A 22887-nucleotide genomic window follows, 5' to 3' on the forward strand; every position below is an offset into this window, starting at 1 on the left:
AGCGTCGTCCCACTGCGGGCGACGCTATCAGTCACTGGGGCGGAGTGGACGCGATAGCGCTGGCTGGCTTCGCTTAATTCGTGCCGCCTGCCGATGTGAAGATATCGTCGACTGTGGCATGAAACCGTATCATTCGTCCCAGACTCCCAAACTCAACAAAATTAATTGTTTTCTCATTCAAATTGCTTTTTTTTTCGACTGCCCGATAATTAAAAAACAGTGCGGCCCCATTCACATAAAAGGTCGAATTTAGATACAACGAAATTTCGATATAGCGAAGCAAATTGCTGATTTTACAGACTTTCGTTATATCGAGGTTTAGCGGTAGCTGAAACAATCGCAGCACCACAGTTCTTTGCAAGAATTTTTGTAAGAAACTTAATGCCTTGCACAAATACTTGACTGGCATGCCACGACCATCTACATTAGGCTCTGTCACCATCCCTGTACCCATGGAGGACAGGTCTGAGCAGCCATTCAATTGGCAGCGTTGGTGGCTGAAAATTAAATGGCTACCAATACCAAAACATTGCAACATGAACAGCCTTTATTAACCTTATTACACCGCATCAATGATAGGTATAGTAACGTTACAGAACAACAGTTTAAGGGTTTTCTTTCTTCTTTTTTTTTTGGGGGGGGGGGGGATTACATGCTTAAATCTTAGACATGCTGCAGGGGGGGGGAAAGGGGTGGGGGGTGGGCAGGAGACAGACAAATTACCGAGCTCAGGTATTAACGAAAAGAAGTGAATACATGGAACAAACAAGCATGAAAATGCACACAGAAAGGGCCTTGGATTATAACGATATGGGCCTCAGCTACCACATGCCAAATGACATGGGTTGGACAATATACAGTAAGTAGTTCATTGATAGCAAGTTCTCAATCCATTGTAGGATAAACAAAAACCCTTTCTTTGCCCAATATTTCTAACAAATTATACATGTACTTCACGAATGAGAAGGTAATTAATTCATTAGACATGCTATATTGAAAATAAGCTCGTAATCAGCAATGTAACAACACAATTACCATAATGATTTCATTGGTGAAACGGGGCAAGTTCTACGCATCAATAATTATTAACTGACTTGGTTCGTTCAGCGTTACAACGTGGTAAAATTGGTAAAATTAAATAAACGATTCGCACGATCTCAACAATGGCAGAAAAAAAAAAAAGCTTTGCTAAGTGACTTCAGCAAGCAAAAAAAAGACGACCCCTTGATGATTGCATGCAAAATAAGACAACAAAAGGCGGAAAGCACACACATGAGATGAAGAATGAAAAGGAAATAGTATGGTGCCCAAGAATTTGTGATCAGATACTAAATGGAGCCTGCAAGAAAAAAAAAATAAAGTGTAGAACAGCAACACAACACCGAAGTGAAATGCCCTTCACCATAGCACTATCATTTAAAAAGGCAGGCGAGTGGAAATATAGCATGGCCGAAATTTCAGCATGCAAATCTGAAATCGCAGACAGACCTTACCTTTTTAGTTCAATACGCATAAATTTGCACGCAGATACCAGAAAAATAATGTTGCATAGAATATCCAAAATAGAAGTGGCGTGCGTTTCAATACGGGACCAATTTCAGAGTTAGGAGGGTAGGTTAGTGGAGAAAAAAAAAAAAGAAAGGACGGCGTGGGTGAATTTTCAGCGTGCATTACAGAGCGTGCTCAGGCAAGGAGAAGAGGAAAGGACAGAGTCCGAGTAGAGAAATGCTTTTCATTGAAATTCGACTAAGGCAAAAAATACGATCAAATACAACACTAAAAACCAATCACAGATAGAAGAGGGTCGAGGCAAGCCTCGGGCTGTGCTCTCCATGTAGCGACTGGCCAGCGAGGAATGCCAGCTTATGAGCATACTGGCACGGAGCTGGCACCCGGATGGTGCCCGGCCAGTTGAAGTACAAGTGGGTCAGCTTGTACGACAGGCGCTGCATGTGGTCCGGCTTGAGGCCCGTGGTGTCGTAGATGATGTTGTAGTGCGTGGGCGCGACGGTGCCCTGGCGCACGCTCTGAGAGATCAGGAAGAAGTCGTAGCGCTCGGGCCGCGTCACCTCCGAGTCGACGACGGTTCCCGGCGGCGGGTTGCCGAAGCCGCCGGAAGTGTTGTGGGCAAAAAAGCGCGTCGAGATGCGCTTGGTGACGACGACAAAGGCCAGCTTGTGCTCGACGCCCGGGAAGAGCACGTCCAGGGAGCTCACGATTTGGTCAATCTCCCACTCGCGCACCTGCGGTAGTAGTAGGTAGGCGCGAAGGCACCCGAGAATCCGCAAACCGCCGCGTGCGTGCACAAGGGAGAACATTTAGAGAGGCCTTCAAACGCTTCTATAACTAATCGTAACATGGACTCACTGTTAAAGGATGTGATCTCACAAATTTCACACCACAAAACATTCTCTTTCCTTTAGTCTCCACTAGTGTGCTGGAAGCTACACAGCGGAGAAGCCAAAAGGGCAAAGCCTCGGCTTAAAGTTCATTGTCGCGGTGGCGATGGGGCTTGTCGCGACTTTCCGTGTCAGCCGCACAGCATGACACTGCCATCTCGGGCACCAAGTGTAGCCAACGCAGCTACGCACAGTGCAAAGAGGAAATGGCTTTCCGGTGTTTTCGAGATTGCAGACATATATACGTATTTTACATCTATTTAACTCAAAATTACCAATTATGCATTACTGAGAATGCTCTCGCCATTATGAAATTGGCCAATAGCGTTGGAAGGCCAGCCGATTTCGATGACACTTGACGACGACATTGCGAAAGGGACTTTTCGCTGCGTTTGACAGTAGATCGTGAATTCCCTGCTGCAAGCAGTGCAGTAATGTTTGCCTCCCATGTTCACAACAGCCTCTACGACAGATCGGCAGCGTTATCTTACTATGTTCAAAGAGTGTTTCAGGGCCCCTTTAATGCGAAGTGGCACTCGGTGAAACACCAGGGTTGGTTATTTCGAGTGATCACTTTCACGAGATTTCTCTTGCGACTCGGCACCAGGCGTGCCAAAAGTGTATGGCCAGCTGCATTCCTGGCATTGTGCAAGGTCATCGTCACTTCCTGGGATACAATCACTTCCGCAATATTTCACGCAACTTGGCACTGGATTTGTTGAATGCTGCCGACCATATTGACACGTGTACTCATTTTGCCTTTTCTCGGGGACTGCATTTCGCCCACTGCTTGGCGCAATGCTTGGCGCCCATTGCTTGGCGCAAGACGCGCCTGCATGATTGACACTTACTCGAATGTTATGAATGGTTCTATCCGTTGTCGTCACCGAACGTTGCGTAATCCGGTTGTATGCGCGACGCGACTTGTGAAGCACTTTCTCGTAGACACGCGGGCACCAGCAATTACTGTAGAACATTCGATGACTCATGTATAATAGATCACGCGCTTGTTGAAATATCTCAAATGTAATCGCTCAAGATTACTGCCCCAAATCAAGCACTGGGGGAGTACACAGTGCCATAGAGTACTCAGTGCGACATTTCACGCATGAGCAAGCACACTTAATCACACCGTCTAAAGCACACAGCTTCCTAAAAAAAAATTACTAGAGGGATCTCTGGCACTGCCATTGTTTAGCTGCCACAATAATAACGGTTAATATACAGATTTGATCCAGTTTTCATGTTTGTGGGGTTCAGACATACTTCTGGTTCCATTTGCTATGCTTTATCTGCCTTTATCGGACCAAATTTCAAAAGGAGTCCTAAATGCTGAAGGCAATAAGTGTCTATGCGCACGCAGAATCATGGTGAATCGCTGCATTTAACGAAGCAATATTTTGATGAAGATGATCAATTTGCAAAGTCGTAAAGCCGTTTGAAGCCAGAAGAAGTTCAGGCAAATCCATGTACTATTAGTGTTCCCATTCTGGCTTAACTGCCATGCTCGCCGCCCTCCCTGACACTAGCCATAGACACTAACCTGAGTTCCCTTTAGTAATTTTTGTATGAAACTCTGCGGTCTAAAGGTCAGTTGTTTTCCTTTTTTTTAGTATCTCTAGCAAAGCAAAAGAAATTAGTCTATGTATTCATGTGGCCATGCGGTACAGAACTTTGTTTAACAAACTAGCACTTCAAGTTAATGCAGCCTGGCCTTACTTCAATACAAACATGCTACTGAGAATCGTAGACTAGAAAACACTCAATCTGTAGATTACTTTCAAAGTTTTCCGCAGCTGCCCCGGCACAAAATGACAACCTGTCCACCTTGTAATGTGGACCTGTATGATATAGAATCATTCAAATAGAATGACTCATTGACTGCAGGAAGTGTGGACAGATAAGGGAACAGTATGCCTCAGTTCAGTTAATTTTCCTTAAGGACCCCGAATTTGGTGGTGCAGTAGACTTCCATTACAGTACAGTAGACTTCCTTCCAGTACAGTAGACTTCCAAACGACTTCCATTATTACTCCAGTTAGTTCGATCAAGACTGAAGGTTCCGGCAGGCGCCCATCCATCTTTATGGGCCCTAACTTACATTATTTCGATCCCGAAATAGACCTTTGCCAGATAATTGGAACTTGACTGATCAGCTTCGCCGCAATACAAATGCGATATGCGGTGAAGCGTATCCAAAAATGGGAAGGGGCCACTGTCACGGGACATGGTATGCGTACCTTAACAATATGCATCTTTGCAAAAGAAGAGCAATGAGAATGACTGATTTGCAGAATGCCGCTGTTGCAAACAACTGATGTCCCATGACTCACAAATTCAACAGTTCCGAAACTTTCACTTTAGTGCCATCTCATTTATTATGCCTACACATTTCATTTAACTAGTTGCCTACAAACAGCACATGGCACGCACGCTCCCTGCACAATGGTGCAACAAGCTGGTGCAACCAGCTCAGAAGTAGGTGGCCTATCAAGGTGCATGTATTTGCCGTCATGACTCAAAAGATAACAGACGACAGTGGTTACTGAATTTTCACGGGTAATTTGCAATGAGCGCTATACGCCCTTAAGCGCCCGAGTCTGCTGCAAGGCTCACCTGTGGTATCTGGCCGTCCGAGACACCGTCACGGAAGAAAATGATCCGCTCAGGAAAGGCACCATCATTCACCTGGGCATACTTGCGCAGCGCATCCTGCAGATGCAAGGCCAGCGTGCTGCCAAGCTCTTGGTGGGACGCGTGGAATGACACACGCGAGTACCAGCGTGTAAATGTGCGATTCATGCTTGCAACAAAAGCGCCCGCCGACCGGTTGCGCGAGCTGGCATCGTGGTATGTGTCATAGCCAATGACCATAGTGTTGGACAGCGGGATCTCCAAGCACCAGGCCTCCCCACCAAGCTTGCAGTTCAGCTGTATGGCCACCTTGGTGGCCACCGATCGCACATTCTTGCGGTTGCCGATGGTGCGGGCAAGGATTACCTGCAAAGGATTGCGCGGCAATGGCGGACACAGGTCATATTGTTGTTTGTGAATGAACCTGTGATGAAAGCAAAACGAAGTGTTGATGCGCTGGCGATAGTGGTATATGCACAAAAAAAGCACATCCGAGTTTTCCCAACATGCTTAAACAAGACTCTTCAGCCGGAGCATAATACTTTGCAAACCACTGCATGTCGTGTCAGATGCCATGTCATACCAATACCACGCGTGGCACGTCAGAAGAATGGCTGCGCTGGTCCTTGGGAACAGTAGAGAATGAAATAAAGCAGTACACAGTTCTCAAATATACTAACAGCACAGAGCCCGCTATCATTAGCAGAGAGAGAGAGAGCGTGAGAGATTGATAGATGGAGAAGGAGGAAAGCCTGCCAACTGCACCATAGCTGTCTTGCACCTGGCCAACATCGGTCAGCAGTGTACAGAAGGAGAAAGGATGGAAAGATGACAAAGATGGGAAGCAAGAAAGTGCCCGGAGCTGGGAGCTCTGCTAAAGCTACTCTGCAAATGTTAAACATAATTAGCAGAAACACGGAAAGCAAACAAATCCCACTGCGTCCGCTACCTTAATTGCAGGTGCGACATTTGCAGTTCCGCAGTCTACGATGGTGATTAGCGAGGAGAGAAACTACGTGTACCTGGGTGTGGAGGCCAAGGTCCACGCAGGCCTGCTTCTTGATCATGTCGTAACGGTCCTTGCGGTTGTTGGGCACCACAATGAGAGCCAGCTGCAGGTTTCCCCCTCCGCCAAGCTCGTGCAGGGCGCGCACATAGTTGCCCGCCCGGTCGTCGTCCAGCTGCAACATCTGGGGCTGGCCCATTCGCACGCCCATGGGTGGGCACACACTCATCAGGTTGCGCACAAACTCGGTCACGTTGCCCTCCTCGCGTTTGGGGCACACCACCAGCCACGAGTCGATGGCGACGGCCACGTGCAGCCGCTTGTCGCGCATCTCGCGCGAGAAGTCGGCTGTGGCGGGGCTGTAGCGGTACACCTGGCCACTCTGCATCACCTTCTCGGGGGGCAGGGTGCGCGCGTCGATGCTCACCAGGGCGTTGTCGAACCGTAGTCCCCACGACTCCATCTCGTTGCGGATGGTCTCGTTGCCATTGATGCGCCCGATGAACTCGAGTAGGTTGCGCACGCGCTTTGGCGGATCGATTCGAGTGTGCTGAGCCAGGTCGCGCATCACGGACACGTTGGCACGCATCTGTAGCAGGTTGGATAAAAATCCAGAGAGAAAGACGAAGTTGGAAAGGCGGGAATGTCAACACCAACTGACAGACGTTCATCGTCGTCATCATCAATGATTTCCTAACCTACACCGAGGTCGAGGTAAGGAGACAAAAAGATGGGTAAAGGAGGAAACACAAAGTGCATGCACAGAAGATAGTACACCGAGTTTATTTATAATACCCTCTGGGCCAGAGGCATTATAGAAGGGAGTGGTACAAAAGCAAATGTGGTACATCGGACGTATACGAAACGTAGTGATTAATATGAACAAAACACAATGCTAGAATACAAGAGGTTTCAAAGCAGCTAACACTGTATTGAAACCTCCTTTTTTCTAGCATTGCGTTCTGTTCATATTAATCACTACGTTTTGTTTACTTCCGATGTAGCACATTTGTTTTTGTACCACTCCCCTCTAAAATGCCTCTGGCCCCGAGGGTATTAGTTTCAGTCACATCTGCAAGTCACATGATTGCCGCAAAATTCCCAATAGTGCTTTCACCACTTTCTGTTCTGTAGCAGCCGGCGCTCCAAGATCGTTTGCAACGAAACTGACCGATTGCCGAACCAAATTGGCATGGTCACAAGCAACCGTGCTAGCTTGATGAAAAGAGACTTGGGGCAGCGGTGGGGAGTAGGAGGCTTGTGTTTAAAAAAGTGTGGGAGAAAAAAATTGAACAAAAATTTGGCAGTAAAATTGGGGTGCAAATTATGGGCCAATTTCGCATTTAGGTGTGCCTTCAAGGTAGCGCAACCATGCCGCCAGAAAGTCGCACCTTTAGGAGAGTTTTCTGCCATCCAAATTTCTGTTATCTCTTAAGGGACCCCGCCCTCTTTCCAACCTGACGTGTTTCATAGTTGCTCATTCTCCTTTTTTTTCAGGTTTGCAATCTTGCATTACAGCTGTGTTAGTAGTTAGTGAATAGTGTATGGGTCACTGGCAAACCAGAACTTGGATTATGATGAGCTGCCCTCAACGACAGTTCTTTACAGTGCAGCAGAAGCTGAACATTGATATCAGAGTCACACAAGAGGCGGAGAACAGAGTAGCTCGCTGAAGATACAAGAAAGAGTTGTGCATTCACGAACAGAGACTGCATCGATTCCGGCGGGTAACACGTGCGGATATTTTTTTTTTTTTATTTCCTGGGTGTAAAAACTGAGGGTGCGTTTTATACGCGGAGAAACGTGTGCATTCGTTTGTTTCAAATACTTTGAAAAACTTCAGATATTGAAATTTCTTCCAACTCTGACTGCGGCGCTGTTTGAAGCTTTGGGTCTTAGATAAGTTCCAAAGCGAATATCGAATAGATTAACATTCGATCAAATATTAACAAGACAGTGGATATTCACACATAGTCGCAAGCCATGCACTCTAAAAACCTGTGAAATACCCATGACCATGTGTACTCGTCATTCATTAGACACAAAAGTGGCAACTGCCCATGACGAGCTGAGGTGGTAAATATCCCTTCAGTCGTGTTAAGATGGTGCACTAGGAAAACGCAGCTAGTGCCAAGGCAAGCACAGCCCTGCAATTCCGAGCAAGATACGCACCTCATCAGTCAGTCCAGTCAGGACGCATAGCTCAGGCACCAGATATATGTTATCGGTGCGGCCGGCCCGCAGGTCCTTTTCTTTGGGGCGGCACACTAGGAGCGGCTGCCGCGGGTCACGGATCCGCTTCTCATATTGGTCCTGCACAGGGGACAAGACACTGCTCTTGCTTGGCAGTTCACAGAGGTCGATCACCATGTCAAGCGGACATAATTGTCACATTGTGTCACTAGTGGCGCTGCTGCGTGAAACAGCCTTTCTGTAGGCTTTGTGCACCCGAGTAACCACAGGAACATGGCGCACAAGTACACACGATCACAACATTTGCAGTAGCCACGCAACACAAAAGCTGTCACCACCAATTCAGTGCAGTTTCCTACAAAAGTTGGAGGAGGGAATTTCGGCTCTAGTTTTTACTGCAGCTGTAAATAAGGTAGGTCAGCCAGCAATCATGGGCAGTACGCACATAGATTTCTCTCAACTTTGTCCTTCTGGCTTCAAACAGCCTTCGGCGTTGCAAACTGATCATCGTCATCATGATCAGCCTATATGTCCACTGCAGGACGAAGGTCTCTCCCTGTGATCTCCAATTACCCCTGTCTTGTGCTAGCTGATTCCGACTTGCGCCTGCAAATTTCCTAACTTCATCGCTCCAACTAGTTTTCTGCCGCCCTCGACTGCGCTTCCCTTCTCTTGTTAGCGGCGAGACGGCTACCAAGAGAAGGGAAGCGCAGTCGAGGACGGCACTCGGCAATTGGTCGTGGGAGGCGACCCTCGACCAGGCCCGGTGCGCCGCTCTGTCCCCCTTCTCTTGGTACTCATTCTGTAACTGCAATGGTTCACCGGTATCCTACATATACATGACCTGCCCAGCTCCATTTTTTTCTCTTAATGTCAATTAGAATATCGGCTATCCCCGTTTGCTCTCTGATCCACACCACACTCTTCCAAAAGTCTCTTCACGTTAGGCCTAACCTTTTCCGTTCCATCGCTCTTTGTGCGGTCCTTGACTTGTTCTCGAGCTTCTTTGTTAAGCTCCAAGTTTCTGCCCCCAAACCCACATACACCATTTCTCGGGCAGCTAAACGATTTGCAGTACGAGAGCTTCGTCTGGTAATTTTTTTTTAGGGAAGTTCCGCAACAAATTTAACCTGGTATTATAGACTTGGTCCTCGCACCTCGTAATACTGGACGTAGCTCTTGGGCCCCTCCTTGGTCTCAAAGATGCTCGACGGTGACTTATCCCAGTCGATATCGTCAACGCGATATGTCTTGTTATTGTACGGCGTCATCACGATGCAGCCGGCCACGCGCTTCATGGCTTCATCTCGGTAGTTGGGACCAGATGCCGAAATCTGCGACAGCAGGTCTAGGACACTGTCCCGCCGTAGCACCTGCAGCAAAAAAAAAAATGTGGGGCATATTTTAGGCGCAGGTCGTAACTTCGCAGTATCCGCGTGCTAAACCTCAAACCTGCAAAAGTTCTCCAGTAGACACCTCTAAAGGCCAATTACAGGCTTGCCTGCTACAGATAATTACCAATGCACATGCTCCACTCCGTTTCTTCAAATGCTTATATATGCCCCCTCCCTCCCCCCCCCCCCCCCAAAAAAAAAAAAAACCTGTTTCCTACAAAAGCTACTAACGAGAACTCTAATTGCTAGTGTCTACGGGACAGGAGCAAGCATGTCCGTTCATAGTTATTATGGTTAGCACATGACCGTCCATGATGGTTAGTACATAGATTTGCCTAGACTTCGCCCTTGCGGCTTCACATGGCCTTGTGACTTAACAGAATATTCATTTTTAAGGAGATATTGAATTATGAGTGCAACAATTTGCAAGTGCACATAAACTTATTGCCTTGCTGCATTAGAAAACTCTGACCGCCTGGTCACAGTAGAAAACTCTGACCGCCTGGATAAGCATTATAATGCCCCAATAAAGTTTGAAGCCACAAGCAAGAAGATTTGACAAATCCATGTACTACTGTATAGACTTCATATAGACCCGTTGATACAATCTTCACGGAAACCAGAAAACGTATCATCCGAATCTCGTATTATCCGAACATAATCGTATAAAAGAAAAAAATGGTATATAATGGGGGGAAACGTATTATCCCGAAGAACGTATTATGCAGAATCGTATCAACGAGGTTCCACTGTATTTGGCCCCCCTAACACAATGCCTCTGTTGAGGCCTGTAAGGAATTTGTGAATAAATAAATAATACTACCTAGCAGTTGAACGATCACTGAGCCCGAGTTCCCCAGAGTAATTTTTGAAGGAAACTTCATGACAGCACGGCACAGAGCGAGTTCCCAAAACTGAGGCCAAGGCCTGTCCTTTATTGATGTGATAAATAAACAAGGATGCACTAAGCTGCTGGGATACGCAACACAAGGTTCTTAAGTGATAACTAAACGAGACAAGTTCATGGGGAACATGGAGACTGGAGACTATTCACAAGAAAATTAAGATTGCGCTGAACGGTGGTCGACCAAGGACTGTGCCGGGCTGGAGCCATTACTTAGACTAGGAGAGTTGTCCTCATCAAGGGAACAATCAACTCTGACGTCTCAAAAACAGTTGTTGCTCTACCAGGACAAGTGCCCTTGTTTAAGCGCTTGTCCCAGCCTGAGGCAGCCCGTTTGACTGCCGTTTGCTGGGCGTGCAAGATGTAGGGATGCACATGGTTAAAGGAAACACTAAAGAGAAATGCCGAATCGCGACCACTTGCGACCTGTGTAAGTCATTGGTATGAATGAGCCATAAGAGTGTTCTTTTTTGGAATTGTAGGAGATTAATTTACTAGTACTATCGTCACACCATTTTTCTCTTTAGTGTCTCTCTGAAATGTGGAGAGCCAGATCGCCTAATCCGGTATGCACACTCAGACGCACCTTGTGCACCGTGTCCGTCACCATCATGACACCAGTCTCGTACTGCCCTATGGCAGTGACGAGGCCCTGCCACAGCTCAAGGCCGTGCTGCGGAATCGTTGACACGGCGCGCTTGTCGAAAAAGTGCCTGTTGATCTGCACAAAGTCGAGGTGCTCGAGGTTGCGGCGCATCTGCGTGTTGAAGAGCCGCAGCAGGTCTGGGTTGGTCGGGGCCAGCTCCTGCACCCACTTGATGCGGATCGTGATGGGGGCACCGTCCGTGCGCCGCTGCAAATAGGGAACCCAGATTTTTACAAAAGAAGTGGCAGCATTTTCAGCAGCTTAGTCTAGGTTCAACATAAGGAACATAAGGATGAGGCCATTCCCAGTGATGCCTGCCGCGGTGGCCCAGTGACGATCGCATTGCATTGCCGAGCTCAAGGTCACGGATTTGATACCGGCCGTGGCGGCTGCATTTATATTGGGGGGGGGGGGGGGGATGCAATATAAAGCTTATGTGCATAGACTTAGTTAGGTGCAGGTTATAAAACCCCAGGAGGTCTAAACCTCTTGATTCCTGCAGATGAACATAGCAAAGCAACGCAAGGACGACATGAGAGAGACTGCAGTACAGGACTCCAGATCTATGTTGACGACCACCTCGCGTACGTGTTCCCCAAAGTGGAGCGGATAAGAATGGGCGAGACCAACTGTTTCGTTTGCCACACTTTTCTGCAATAAGCATCCAACAAGCTCGGGCAGAGAGCGCGTTTTTCAAGAGCACTCCCTCGATCGCGAGTCCAAATCGGCAGCATTTCTCTTTTCTTCTTACCTGAGAGTAGAGCTCGGTAATCTCCCGCTGCAGGCGTGTAGGCGTCTTCAGGTCCGACATGCCGTCGAACACAAAGCACTGGCCAAACTGCTCGCGATGGTCATTGATGAGCGCCCGTCGGATGCGGCTCGACTCGACCAGTGGCAGGAAGTCCACGTGGTACTGGTGAACGCACCACTGGGGCAGCGACAGCAGCCGAAAGTAGTTGGCCACCAGCTTGATTGGATTTCCCGACAGGCCCGTCTTGTCCGTCATGTGCGTGGGACGCGTTGCCAGCATTGCCAGATCGTCCCGGCGGCCCCGATAGGCACCACGACCAACGACAGCAGCCGCACTCAAGGCCGCCGCGCTCTCGGTGATGACATTCTCAAATGGCTGCGGATGTGGCAAAGGACAAGGTTGGGGAGAGGCAGAGTACTTTGCACGGTCATCCAGTACTAGTGTATCCAATTTTTTTTTTAATACTTGGCAGCCAACGCTGCGCAAACTACGGAAGTAGTAGTGCAGTCATAGGTGTCTCACTCCGCACGTCTCGCAATGCAGTTACTTTTTATTTGCCGATGCTTTCTACACAATAACTACATGTATTTCTAGAACAGCTTCTGCAAGCAAGTTTACGTCAAATGAAGTATTAGTTTTACACCTTCGTGCTTCCAATATGTGGCGTACTGTGTATTTGACGCGAGCGCGAGTGATGTGCTGTGGCCGCTGGTCGCAGAAGTGTCTCTCCACTCGTTAGGTGACAAATATGCTCAAATGTCCGACGACTTTCACGTAATAAAGATGTCATAAAAGTACAGGATTTATTTACATCTTATTACATGACGCGCACCTAGATATTTATTTCGTACGTGACGAGCTACTTTTTGGTCGCCGATGCAAACGGTCAGAGAAGCCTCCTATGTATGAAACGGAGTGTAGCAGCAGACACTTTAACACACATGTCATTGACATATGTCAGTGTCGCATGTCAAGTGCAGACAGGCAACACAGAACCGAAAAGATGAAAACCTCATTGGGCACAAAGCAGGTTTAACAGCGTGACACTGGACAAATACAGAAGCATGAGGATAGAGTGCCGAATAAAATTAATTCAGAAGCCCTTATATTCCACTTTTTAATAACAATAACGAACGATCAGATATAACAGCGCAAGTTGGAAATTTGCAAATTTTTCCCTGTCTACACAACTGTCCATTGTGTAGGCTTATAACGAATGTTTTATATAACAATGAAATTTTTGTGTCGAGTAAGATTTTGCTACTAGTTCCATTTTTCTTTTTACCTACACTGGCTACACGAGCGTAGCTAGTGCGGGAAATTGGCTTCCTCGTTATCAGTGTAGGTTTTTTTTAAGCGGAAGTGTAACATGAAAACCACACATTCTACACAGCAGTTTTGATGAGTCTAGGTAGCAGAGAGACCAACACGCTTGAGTTGCAAACGCGTGGCACCACTTTGTCTGTGACTCTTGGCGCTGTTGGTACGCATTTATGGCGAAAATAGTGAAGGCTCGCTGCAGGGTCGGCAGGGAAGTGCTGACGTAATCATGCGTCACAGAAGAAGGTGAGCTAATCTTCCTAGAAGATAGTTATCTTACTGACAGATGCCGGCTGTTTCAGACTCCGTGCTGTCTTATAAGCACAGAGGAATTGTGCACTTCGAATTCGCGATTTATTTTGCGGCAGTTTGTATAGATTTGTTGCTCAAAGGAACTCATACATTTACTTTTAGTTTAAGGCAAGAGCATATACACAACCAGTGGGCGTGAAGTCGGGTGCTTTTCGTCTGCTAATGCAAAATACTACATGCAGCACAACGTGCCCTGCAATACATTTATCTGGATGAGCCTGCACAAAGTGTAGGTAAAAAAAATAGCCCTACTATAATGAGGTTCAACTGTATCCCGCTTACAAAAATTCAGCACTTCGCTGTTAGCGCTCTATCCTATCTTTTCCTGTTGAGTATCCTGCCGTCAAATCTACTTTGAAAGGTGCATGGGACAGCCCTATTGTTACAGCCTTATGTTACCTTTTGTTAACCTTCATTAGGAAGTGCCAGCGCCAATGCTGATAGCACAGTTGGTGGTAACCAAATTTAATGGCACAGGTTGAATCCATTGACTAATTCATACATGTGTTGTCATACTTTCAGAAGCAGACAACTGTGCTGGCGTCAATCTAAGATAGTGCCACAATTTTGTTGCATGCAAACTGTCAGGTGGTGATTCACACAACCAAATATTACACTAGCGGCGTAATAATAATTTTACTGTGCATCTCTTGACAGCCATATTGTTTAAAAATTTGAATAAACATTTGAAAGACGCCACAATTTGAACAGATGAAGGTGCCATTGCAGTTACAGACAGGAGGTTCAGTGTTAAAGAAACTGGAGCATGGCAACATGCTAATACAGTATCTGGAACAGTTCATTTCTTACAAAAATATTCCTTTGTGTGATCTTGTTATGAGCATGCTTCGATCTTTCAACCCACACTTGCACTCTCATGCCAGGTCAGCAGTCGGGCTAACATAACTCTCGTTTACATCGAAGACACAGCTCACTGAAGGTAATTTTTTTTTCTACTTTCAGTACGCTCCGGTTCTCTTACAAACTCTCGGGGCCATGGGAGAAAGCCATTCCTGAAACACCTCAACATTCTGCAGGCATACTTCCCCACATGTCTCCAAGGTATGGTGGTGAAACGAATCAAAGCCCCCCCCCCCCCCCCCCCCCCCGCCCCTTTGCCCTTTCCGTGGCCATCCGGTTTAAATCCTGCGGTAAGCAAGTTTATTGTCCCTATGTACTGTTACGCTGGAATGGAATGCGAGCTCGAGCAGATAACACCGCGCATGCCCGATTACTTCAAAGTGAGGTGTGTCATTGTGGACCAACCTGGGCGCCAAGTGTGCTCTAGCCCCCAAAAAGCCTCTGTGGTCAGTCACCTCGGCGTTTTACTTAGTGGCAATTGTAGAAGGGGAAATTTGCCTTCTAGTTAGCTTTCTCGCGTTCATGTGCAATTCTGACATGGCACCATATTTTTCTCAAATCACAACTAAAATGTGCCCTCTTCAGATTGCTGTGCCTAAGTGTAAAAAGCTAACACGGTCACTTTTATAACTCCAGAGTAATATATACATATAGATAGCGAATAAGCTGTCATTGAAGGATAAGAAGTGTTAAAACATGCGGAAAGGAAGTGCATAGGTGTGTGTGAGAAATACTGATGTGACGTACAACTTCAAGTTGACATAATGCAGCTTACTTGATGCAGCATCTGAGAAAACCAAACCAGCAGCGAGTTAAAATGCTATCACTGCCATCGGCCAGTTTTAATTTCACTGCTGAAGGGCTTCTAGCGGTGCCTGAATGAATATTTTGAATCCTGTCTGATTATTGTTCCCTTCCAATCTGACTACTAAAAACCATGAGCTGAACAGGCTAGAAATGGGATAAAAATGCATTTTAAAGTCAGCAATTTTAACTAGGGATATCTGCCTACACCCTGCACCAGCCAAACCCAGCCTATGCCTGCAGATATATTCTAATCACATTTCTCAATCCAGTCGTCTATAACACTTGTCTATCTGCATCAGAGAAAAGAGGTAGCACATTGAAAAGTCAATGCCAGCAGTATGGATTTTACGTTTACCAGTGCATATGCATACATGATTATGTTGTTTCAACTAAACTTCGCTCACCGTGCTTCTTTCTCTGTTTTTGCACCTCTGAATTTCATGCTGTTCTGTTTGAATGTGCAAGTATGCAAACTAGCCCAGTTTTCTATACCTTTACATAAGAAGTATGACTGTCAATCACTAGCGCCAAAGAAAAAGCCTTTATGCGAACACACACGCACACGTGAACGCACACACACAAAATAACTGTTACATATTATGATAGAAACAGACTTTTTAAACATCCATGATATTGCAATTCTTTCAGCTCAGCTGAATTACTTGATGAGGCGGGCTACTTGGGAGACAAATTGCCGAGTGCTGTTAGCTAAAATTGAACTCAATCAGTTTTGTAATTAATCAAATTATGGCACATCACGACTGTCGTGACAGTCATAACCTTGGGACAAAGCTGTCCCTTGGGGTGCCACCTGTTGCTTTTAGTGCGATTCGCCGACTATGGCACCGGGTGGAGCAAGAGCATTGCCAGTCCACTCTTGAAGTACTGAAAAGAAGCACTCTTGAAGTGCACCATAACACTGTGGAAGGTCATAAGCATTTACTACAATGATCACCAGAGAAAGCGCTGTCGCTGCAACATTTCAGCAAACATGGGAATAATGGTTAGTACACGGATTTGTCTATAAATCACTGTGCTTGTTGTGAATTCAGAAACATTCTGTGACACTTATTACGCTTTAACTTTCTGTGCGTTCAAGCACTCAGTTTCCCGAAGGACAGCAAGGCAATTGGACTCGGTGCGCATGCGTGATCAAGGCGAATCTATTAAAATCGGTATTTCGCTGTACATGATAAATCTGCAAAGTCGCGAAGCCGTCTGAAGCCAGAAGGACAAAGTTTAGGCAACTTCATGCACTGCCCATCATTCGCATGCTGGCTGAATTTACAGGTCCCACAGACACCAGCACCAGAGTGCGCTCCCAATAATTCATGTAGGAGGAAACTGTAGTCAAAATGACGGTACGCCAGCGCCACTGGTGCTGTATACCACAACTTACCTCCCGCTTGACTGCTGCGGCAGCGCCACTGACGGAAATTTTGCCGAACGAGGACGTCAAGCTGCTGATGTCCGACAGGGTGCTAGACGACAGCGCCGGAGAAGGCGGCTGCTCTCGACGAGCCATCAGCGTTGGAGGAGGCGGAGGCGCCATGGCCCCGTACATGGCCACCTGGGGTGGCGCGGGGGTTTGCGGCTGTCCAAACATGCTCGATGACAGGCTGGCTGGCATGGCGGGTCGCGGCTGTCCGAACATGCTCGATGCTGGGCTGGCTGGCATGGGAGACTGCTGTCCAAACACGCTCGGTGCCGGGCTGGCTGACATGGGAGACTGCTCTCCAAACACGCTCGACGCCGGACTGGGTGTCTCGGAGGGGCGCAAGCGGCCTCGCGAGCGGCCCCGGGCTCGGCCGTAGGCCGGTCCCTGATCGCTGCCACTGCTGCTGGCCATTGCAGTTGCTGTCGCTGCGGTTTGCGTTAACCACTCTCCACGAAGAGGAGGAGGGGTGGTCAGGTGCTCGATGCAAGCAGGGTGCCAATGGATTCAAAGCCGGGGCGGCGCTTCAACTCGGCGTTTTAACAAGGTGGGGGAGTTCAAGCTGAAACGTCAAGATGATGCTCTCTGCAAAGAATGTATGGTAACACACTTTCTGAAGCAGGAGAAACGCATTGCACAGTGTAACAACAGGCAAAGAATGTTATCTCCCACAAAGCCCACGCACGATTCCCCTTCATTTCAGGCCATGAAGAAGTCATTCGTACAAAAAGAGGCAATACTTTATTATTTCAGTGAATAATTAGCACAGTAATTTAATTAGTAATTGTTTTGATGAACTATCCACAACTGAAATAAAAAATACTCTTATTGGCTTTCCATTAAGTTTTGCCATGTTTAAATAAGAATGTACAGGCATAAAACTCGGCGTAGCAAGAGAGGAATAAAGGCAAAAGCAGGGAGGTTAAACAGATAGGAATATCTGGTTTGCTACCCTGTTCTGGGGAAGGGGGGGAGAAAAGGGTAGATAAAATGTCAAGAAAGTACATCATGAAGCAAGTGCAACAGGGCCAAATGAAATTTGGGGGCGGCCAACTTGAAATTTGAGGCTGAGGCAACCCGAAATTTTGGGTTGGGTCAACTTGAAATATGGCGGTGGGCCAACTGAAATTCGGGGGTATGCTTACGCATACATATGGCATTTTCGACTGGTCGCCCCCATCTCCCGAAGCAGAGTCGGGCAGATCTGGCGTTCCCCGAACTCAGAGGTAAGAGGACAAGGACTCGCTCTCCGAGGAGGAAATGGAAGATGCGAAGCCACACGACTACTGCCAACGTCCGATGTTTCGCCTATCCAAAGGCGCTGCCCGGGAAAAACCGGCGCACGCACCCACCTGTGATTACGAGCGTTCGTTGAGACGCCGCCCTCTTTCAGCCAGCCGAAGTCAACGCCGCTCGCGAGAGCGGTCTAGAGGGCTTCGAAAACGGCCAGCCAAATTAAGATGATATTAGACAACTGCAGCGGAGTTTCTGCATACTTTTGTCCACTTTGTCACTCGTAATGACAAGTGAATTAAAATTACCCGACCAAAATGCGCGAAGGCAACGTTTGCGAGAGAGAGAAAGTTTCGTCGCAGCTTGAACGTTCTAAACAATTTTTTTTTTTTTTAGTCGGCGTTCATGTGAATTGTCCAGCAGGCAACGCTCACGCGCGACATACGTGGGCTATCACGAAACTGCAACTCCGAGGCGCCGCGAACCTTGGCTCGCCAACGGAGCACCAAACGCTTCGCCGACGCGAGAAGCGCTCAGTCGCTATGAAAAAAAAAAAAAAGACAAAGAAAGAAAGAAAGAAAGGCGGAGGGGGGGGGGAGGGGGGGGGAGGGGCTAAGCCGCGTCTCACTATGTCCGTCCGGCCAGCGCCGGTCCGGCAAACACGCATATCCAGACCCGGCCAGTTAGTTACACTGCAGCGTTCCTGCTCCGCAACACAGCGCAGTGGCTCATACAATGTAGGAACGCATGGCATATTCCTCGCCATCAAATTCAAACCTTTCGATGTGCTTATAAGTTTATAACGAACGCTAAAAGAATCGGGCACGCCATAAGCGTCTCACGATTCCCGCTCCCAAGACGCGCGACGCGATTCAAAACGCGCCGGCCGCGCACACGTGAACGAAGGAAACGCCAAGCGCGCTCCTGATCGGACGATCGGAAGAATTAGTTACTCTTTTCGCAGCAGCTATGAATTCCAAAGAGCCATGGCAAGCAGCACATTAGTTATGAATATCCATAGGCGCGCTCTTAATCCCTTCGGTCGCAAACTTGAGAGAGGCCAGGCCCTATTAAAAAGATATAGGTGGTGTCGCGCAGCCCCTTCCACCTATGCCTAACCCCCGACGCGTATCTCCAAGAGCCAAAAAAAAAAAAAAATACATCCGCCAAGTTGAACAGCCTCGGCGTAGCACAACAATCGTCACAACGCTGTCTTTCAACCGACTGCAACGTCTATTTATTCACCATAGTGTCCGTAAAAGCACGCCGCCCGACGAGGCGCCACAGAGACGCTGCGGTACATTTTTGCCCACGCGACTGCAGAAGTGTTGCGAAGGCGAAAATTCTATTCAATGACTCTCTTTGGCCCCATTCGGGGCCATGAGAATTAGTTAAACAGCGGTCAGGTTAATTAAACAGCGGTCAGGTAACACCTCTGTTTGTTCATCTGCGCTGCAAGAACGCGACGAGAAACGCAACCACTGTCGCGAAGTCGGCGGTGCGGTCGTTGAAACGCTAATGCGACGATAACCACGACATCAGGGCGATTTCCTTGCGAGTAATTAGTTCGCAAAGATAAGCCGGTGCGTCTCAGTTGACAAGGTACGGCACGTCTTTGCGAGCGGCGAGCAAGACGCGACGTCTCCTTCCTCGAAAGGCAAGAGATCGACGGACGCGCTGATCAGGTTGGGCATTCGCGCGCAAATTTCTCTTCAATCCGACGTTAAAAGTACGTAATGACGTTTCACTCACGTGTTTCAGTCGCGGGTGTTCTCCAGTCTTGCCAAGGACGCCTCCTATGGCTCGTCACGTCATTCGACGCTCGCTCAAAGTCGCCTATCGCTGGAGACACCGATGTCCAACGTCCCTACTACACCTGTTCTAGGCGGCATCTGAACGGCGGCTCTGCCGGCTTTGCCTTCTCCCCGGCGTCTTGAACGCTTGAACCAATTAAAATCGCCGCTAGGGCCACGTGCAGAAGCGCATTGGCCGTCAGATCAGAAAACAAGGTTACTGCGAGGGCTGTGACCGTAGCCACGTGACCCACGCTGCCAATGAGTCTTGCTCTCCGTATATGTGAGCGTTTCCGCGATCTTCGGCGGCTTCGGCGTCTTTGTCAATTCGGACTACACAGCAGCTAAAAAAATCATCTTGCAAGAATGGTTATCTTGTCCACGGCCGTGTCTTGACACTTATAGCATGCACGAGGTGCTCTTCGTATCGAGTAACCCCAAGATGGTGGTGGCCTTTACATACAGGAAATAGCAATCATACGTAGTGGCAACTTATGCGGATGCCGGCATGGAAGGCAGCACGGAACATCTAGTGGTTCCGTCTACCTAACCTGCCGATTGTTTTCAAACATTTTAGTTATATGGAACGTGTTAAGCACGCGATAGAGCACTGGTTCTTATGTCCTTACAATGTAGTGCGTCTCCGCAAACTATTCAGCTGTCATGGCTTGTTCAGCATGACCAAAGCGCACGTCTGGTGCTGGCGTTCACGTAGCGTCTGAGAATTTTTGATCGCACTCAGCGGAATTGTCCTTAATAAACGATTAAGTTCACCACTCTCGGATCTTCACACCTAGTATTACAATTGTTCAGGTCTGATAACGCACTCCCAGTCGACAAGCTTCAAACATTTCAAGCTGTCCGGATACTTTGGGAAATTTTTCATTCTAAATCACTACACTCACAGGTCATTTATTGATTACGCTCTGGTACGTTACTGGAGCCGTGCTCATGCGCTAAATGTGATTCTTTCAGCAGTTTGTACATACAACTACTACTGGTGTTTATTATACATAAGAAAAGAGACACTTAATTCTGCAGCCCATCAGGGGGCTGCGCCGTGCTCCCTGATGGGCTGGAGAATTAAGCGTCTCTTCCTTATGTATTGATGGGCTGCAGAATTAAGCGTCTCTTCCTTATGCATAATAAACACCAGTAGTAGTAGTATAGTACGTGCGTACTGGCAAAATGTATTGCGCATGTGTGGCCCGCACGCTAAAGAAAAGCAAGGCTTGCTGGTCAGGTTTGTGTCGTGCGGATGTTATATTGTTGCAACACTGCTGCGTTTACGCACAGTTCTAATCACACAGCGGCATTGAGTTTGAATGTCCCGGTACATGAAGTTAATCCTCCGGAACTGTCTCAAGGGCTGAGAATGGTGCCTTTATTCAGCTGTTTCCCTATAAGCCTGTGTCAAAGTTTCTGAGGTCAGTCTTCGTGATTTGTGACCCTTTTGGATACATACACTGTCTTGACTTTATTTTCGCGTCAGCAATTATATGGCCGCTCCAGGCGAATTCCTGCCGTCGGCGCCACTATGTGCCGTAACATCGTGTGCGGACGCCGTATGCTGTAGGCGTGCGAGAACGCTTGCGAGGGTTATAGCTGATAACTTCGTGTGCGAGGCGTTTTGGCACGCTTAGTTCGCGTTGAAGGGAGAGCAAAAAAAAAAAAAAATCCCGCCATCCCGCCTTGCGAACGTGAATGTCCAGCGAAGCTGCATCAAACACCACACATGGTCGAGCATTGTATTCACGTTGTTCTTCTGGCGTCTTTAATTTCCGTGGTCTACCCATGGCAGTCTTAGAATGAACTGAATGAGTTGCTAGACGGGTCTCCCTCTTATGTATGAAAGCGTGGTGACGCGTCACTAAGTATATATATTGTGAGCGCATTTTGGGCATATCGTCGTCGTCATTTGTACATACGACTCGTCTTTTGTCGCGGGCGTCTGCTCGGAAATAAAGTCATCGCATCGGTCGACGTCTCACAATATATATATATATATATATATATATATATATATATATATATATATATATATACACATGCTGTATGCGTGATTGCAAAGAAAGATATATCGTTTGCCTTCAATTGTTCACCTGGCGTATTGTGTTTACGCCACGAAATTTCCCGACCAACGAAAGGTACACAGCTTCGCTGCAAAAATTATGCGTGGCTCTACTACCGCAAACACCATGCAGAGACCAGCGGAGCTGGGGAAAGTCTAGTAAAGTAGCGGCAAACCACACACTTAGTTTGTTTCCTGGCGCTCCGGATTTCTTCGCGATGTTCTGCGTAGTATCACGATGAATTCAATCGGCCACGTTTACAAGCCTCCGGATCTTAAATTTTTCGCCTACGCGAGCTCGCGGCTTCCCTCAAATTAAACTCGGCATGGCATGCTCTCTTACGTGACGCTTGGTTTCAGCTTCCCCAACTCTCGCTAGGGAAGCTGGGAAGGAAAGACCTAGCTCTCTCGCTAGGTCTTTCGGAAGCAGCTAATGTCCAGTTGTCTGGTCGAAACCTGCAGAGCCGCCACCATGAATAGGCATCGGATGCAGTCGCGGACACCAGGCGCGTCTGGCGCGAACGCGGGGAAACGCGATTTGCGTATGACGCGTCGCACTACCACATGCCTACACTCCTCCTCTCCACCTTGCATCCGCTATGCTGCGCGATGCTATTTTAAATGCGAAACATTTCTTGGGGGGTAAAAACTTAATTATTGGCCGTAAAATTGCTGCGGAGAGATACCGGCTGGTCGGAGGTTCTTGTCTTGCGGTGGGGGGCCCTCAGTCCAGGGCTCCGCTTGCGGCTGCCGCTCTGCGGGCCCGGTCAACCAGACTTAGCTGATCGTCCCTGGAGGCTCTCGCTGGCCAGCAGCTCTTCCCATCACTCCGCTGTCGGGTGTTGTATGGGGCGTACGGCAGTGATAGCCTGACATGCCCACGTGATATCATGTAAGGTTGCTTTATCTGAGCGCCATGGGCAGCGAGGAGGGTATGCCGTGGGATGTATTTTACTAAGGATATGCAAATTTGGATACGTGCTGGTTTGGATTTTTCTCCAACTGACCGATTCCTCTTTATTTAGTGTTTTGACCGTATCTATCTATCTAGCCGCCTATGACTTTGTGCTCTCATGGTCGTTTCGTTAACTTGGTATGTACCAAAATTGGCACACCATGACAAAAGTA

General features: G+C 47.7%; 1 protein-coding gene and 1 long non-coding RNA gene across 3 annotated transcripts in view; one reads left to right on the forward strand and one right to left on the reverse strand.

Moving 5' to 3' along the window:
* Positions 1-22887, forward strand: part of LOC125941603 (uncharacterized) — a 129575-nt gene that overhangs the window by 87597 nt on the left and 19091 nt on the right. For both annotated transcript variants that reach the window (XR_007464476.1, XR_007464475.1), the window contains exon 3: positions 14523-14621. This is a non-coding gene — a long non-coding RNA (uncharacterized LOC125941603). The remainder of the gene's footprint in view (positions 1-14522; positions 14622-22887) is intronic.
* Positions 647-19797, reverse strand: LOC119432706 (piwi-like protein 1). Its single transcript, XM_049659233.1, has 9 exons — positions 19648-19797; positions 16627-17247; positions 11928-12302; positions 11117-11383; positions 9390-9605; positions 8212-8352; positions 6056-6628; positions 5016-5399; positions 647-2243 (listed from the first exon to the last, which is right to left on the reverse strand). The coding sequence occupies exons 2-9, from the start codon at positions 17074-17076 to the stop codon at positions 1788-1790; spliced, it is 2862 nt and encodes a 953-aa protein (XP_049515190.1). The 5' UTR covers positions 17077-17247; positions 19648-19797; the 3' UTR covers positions 647-1787.

The sequence above is a fragment of the Dermacentor silvarum genome, chromosome 11, assembly GCF_013339745.2.
Source record: "Dermacentor silvarum isolate Dsil-2018 chromosome 11, BIME_Dsil_1.4, whole genome shotgun sequence".
Taxonomy (NCBI): Eukaryota; Metazoa; Arthropoda; class Arachnida; order Ixodida; family Ixodidae; genus Dermacentor; species Dermacentor silvarum.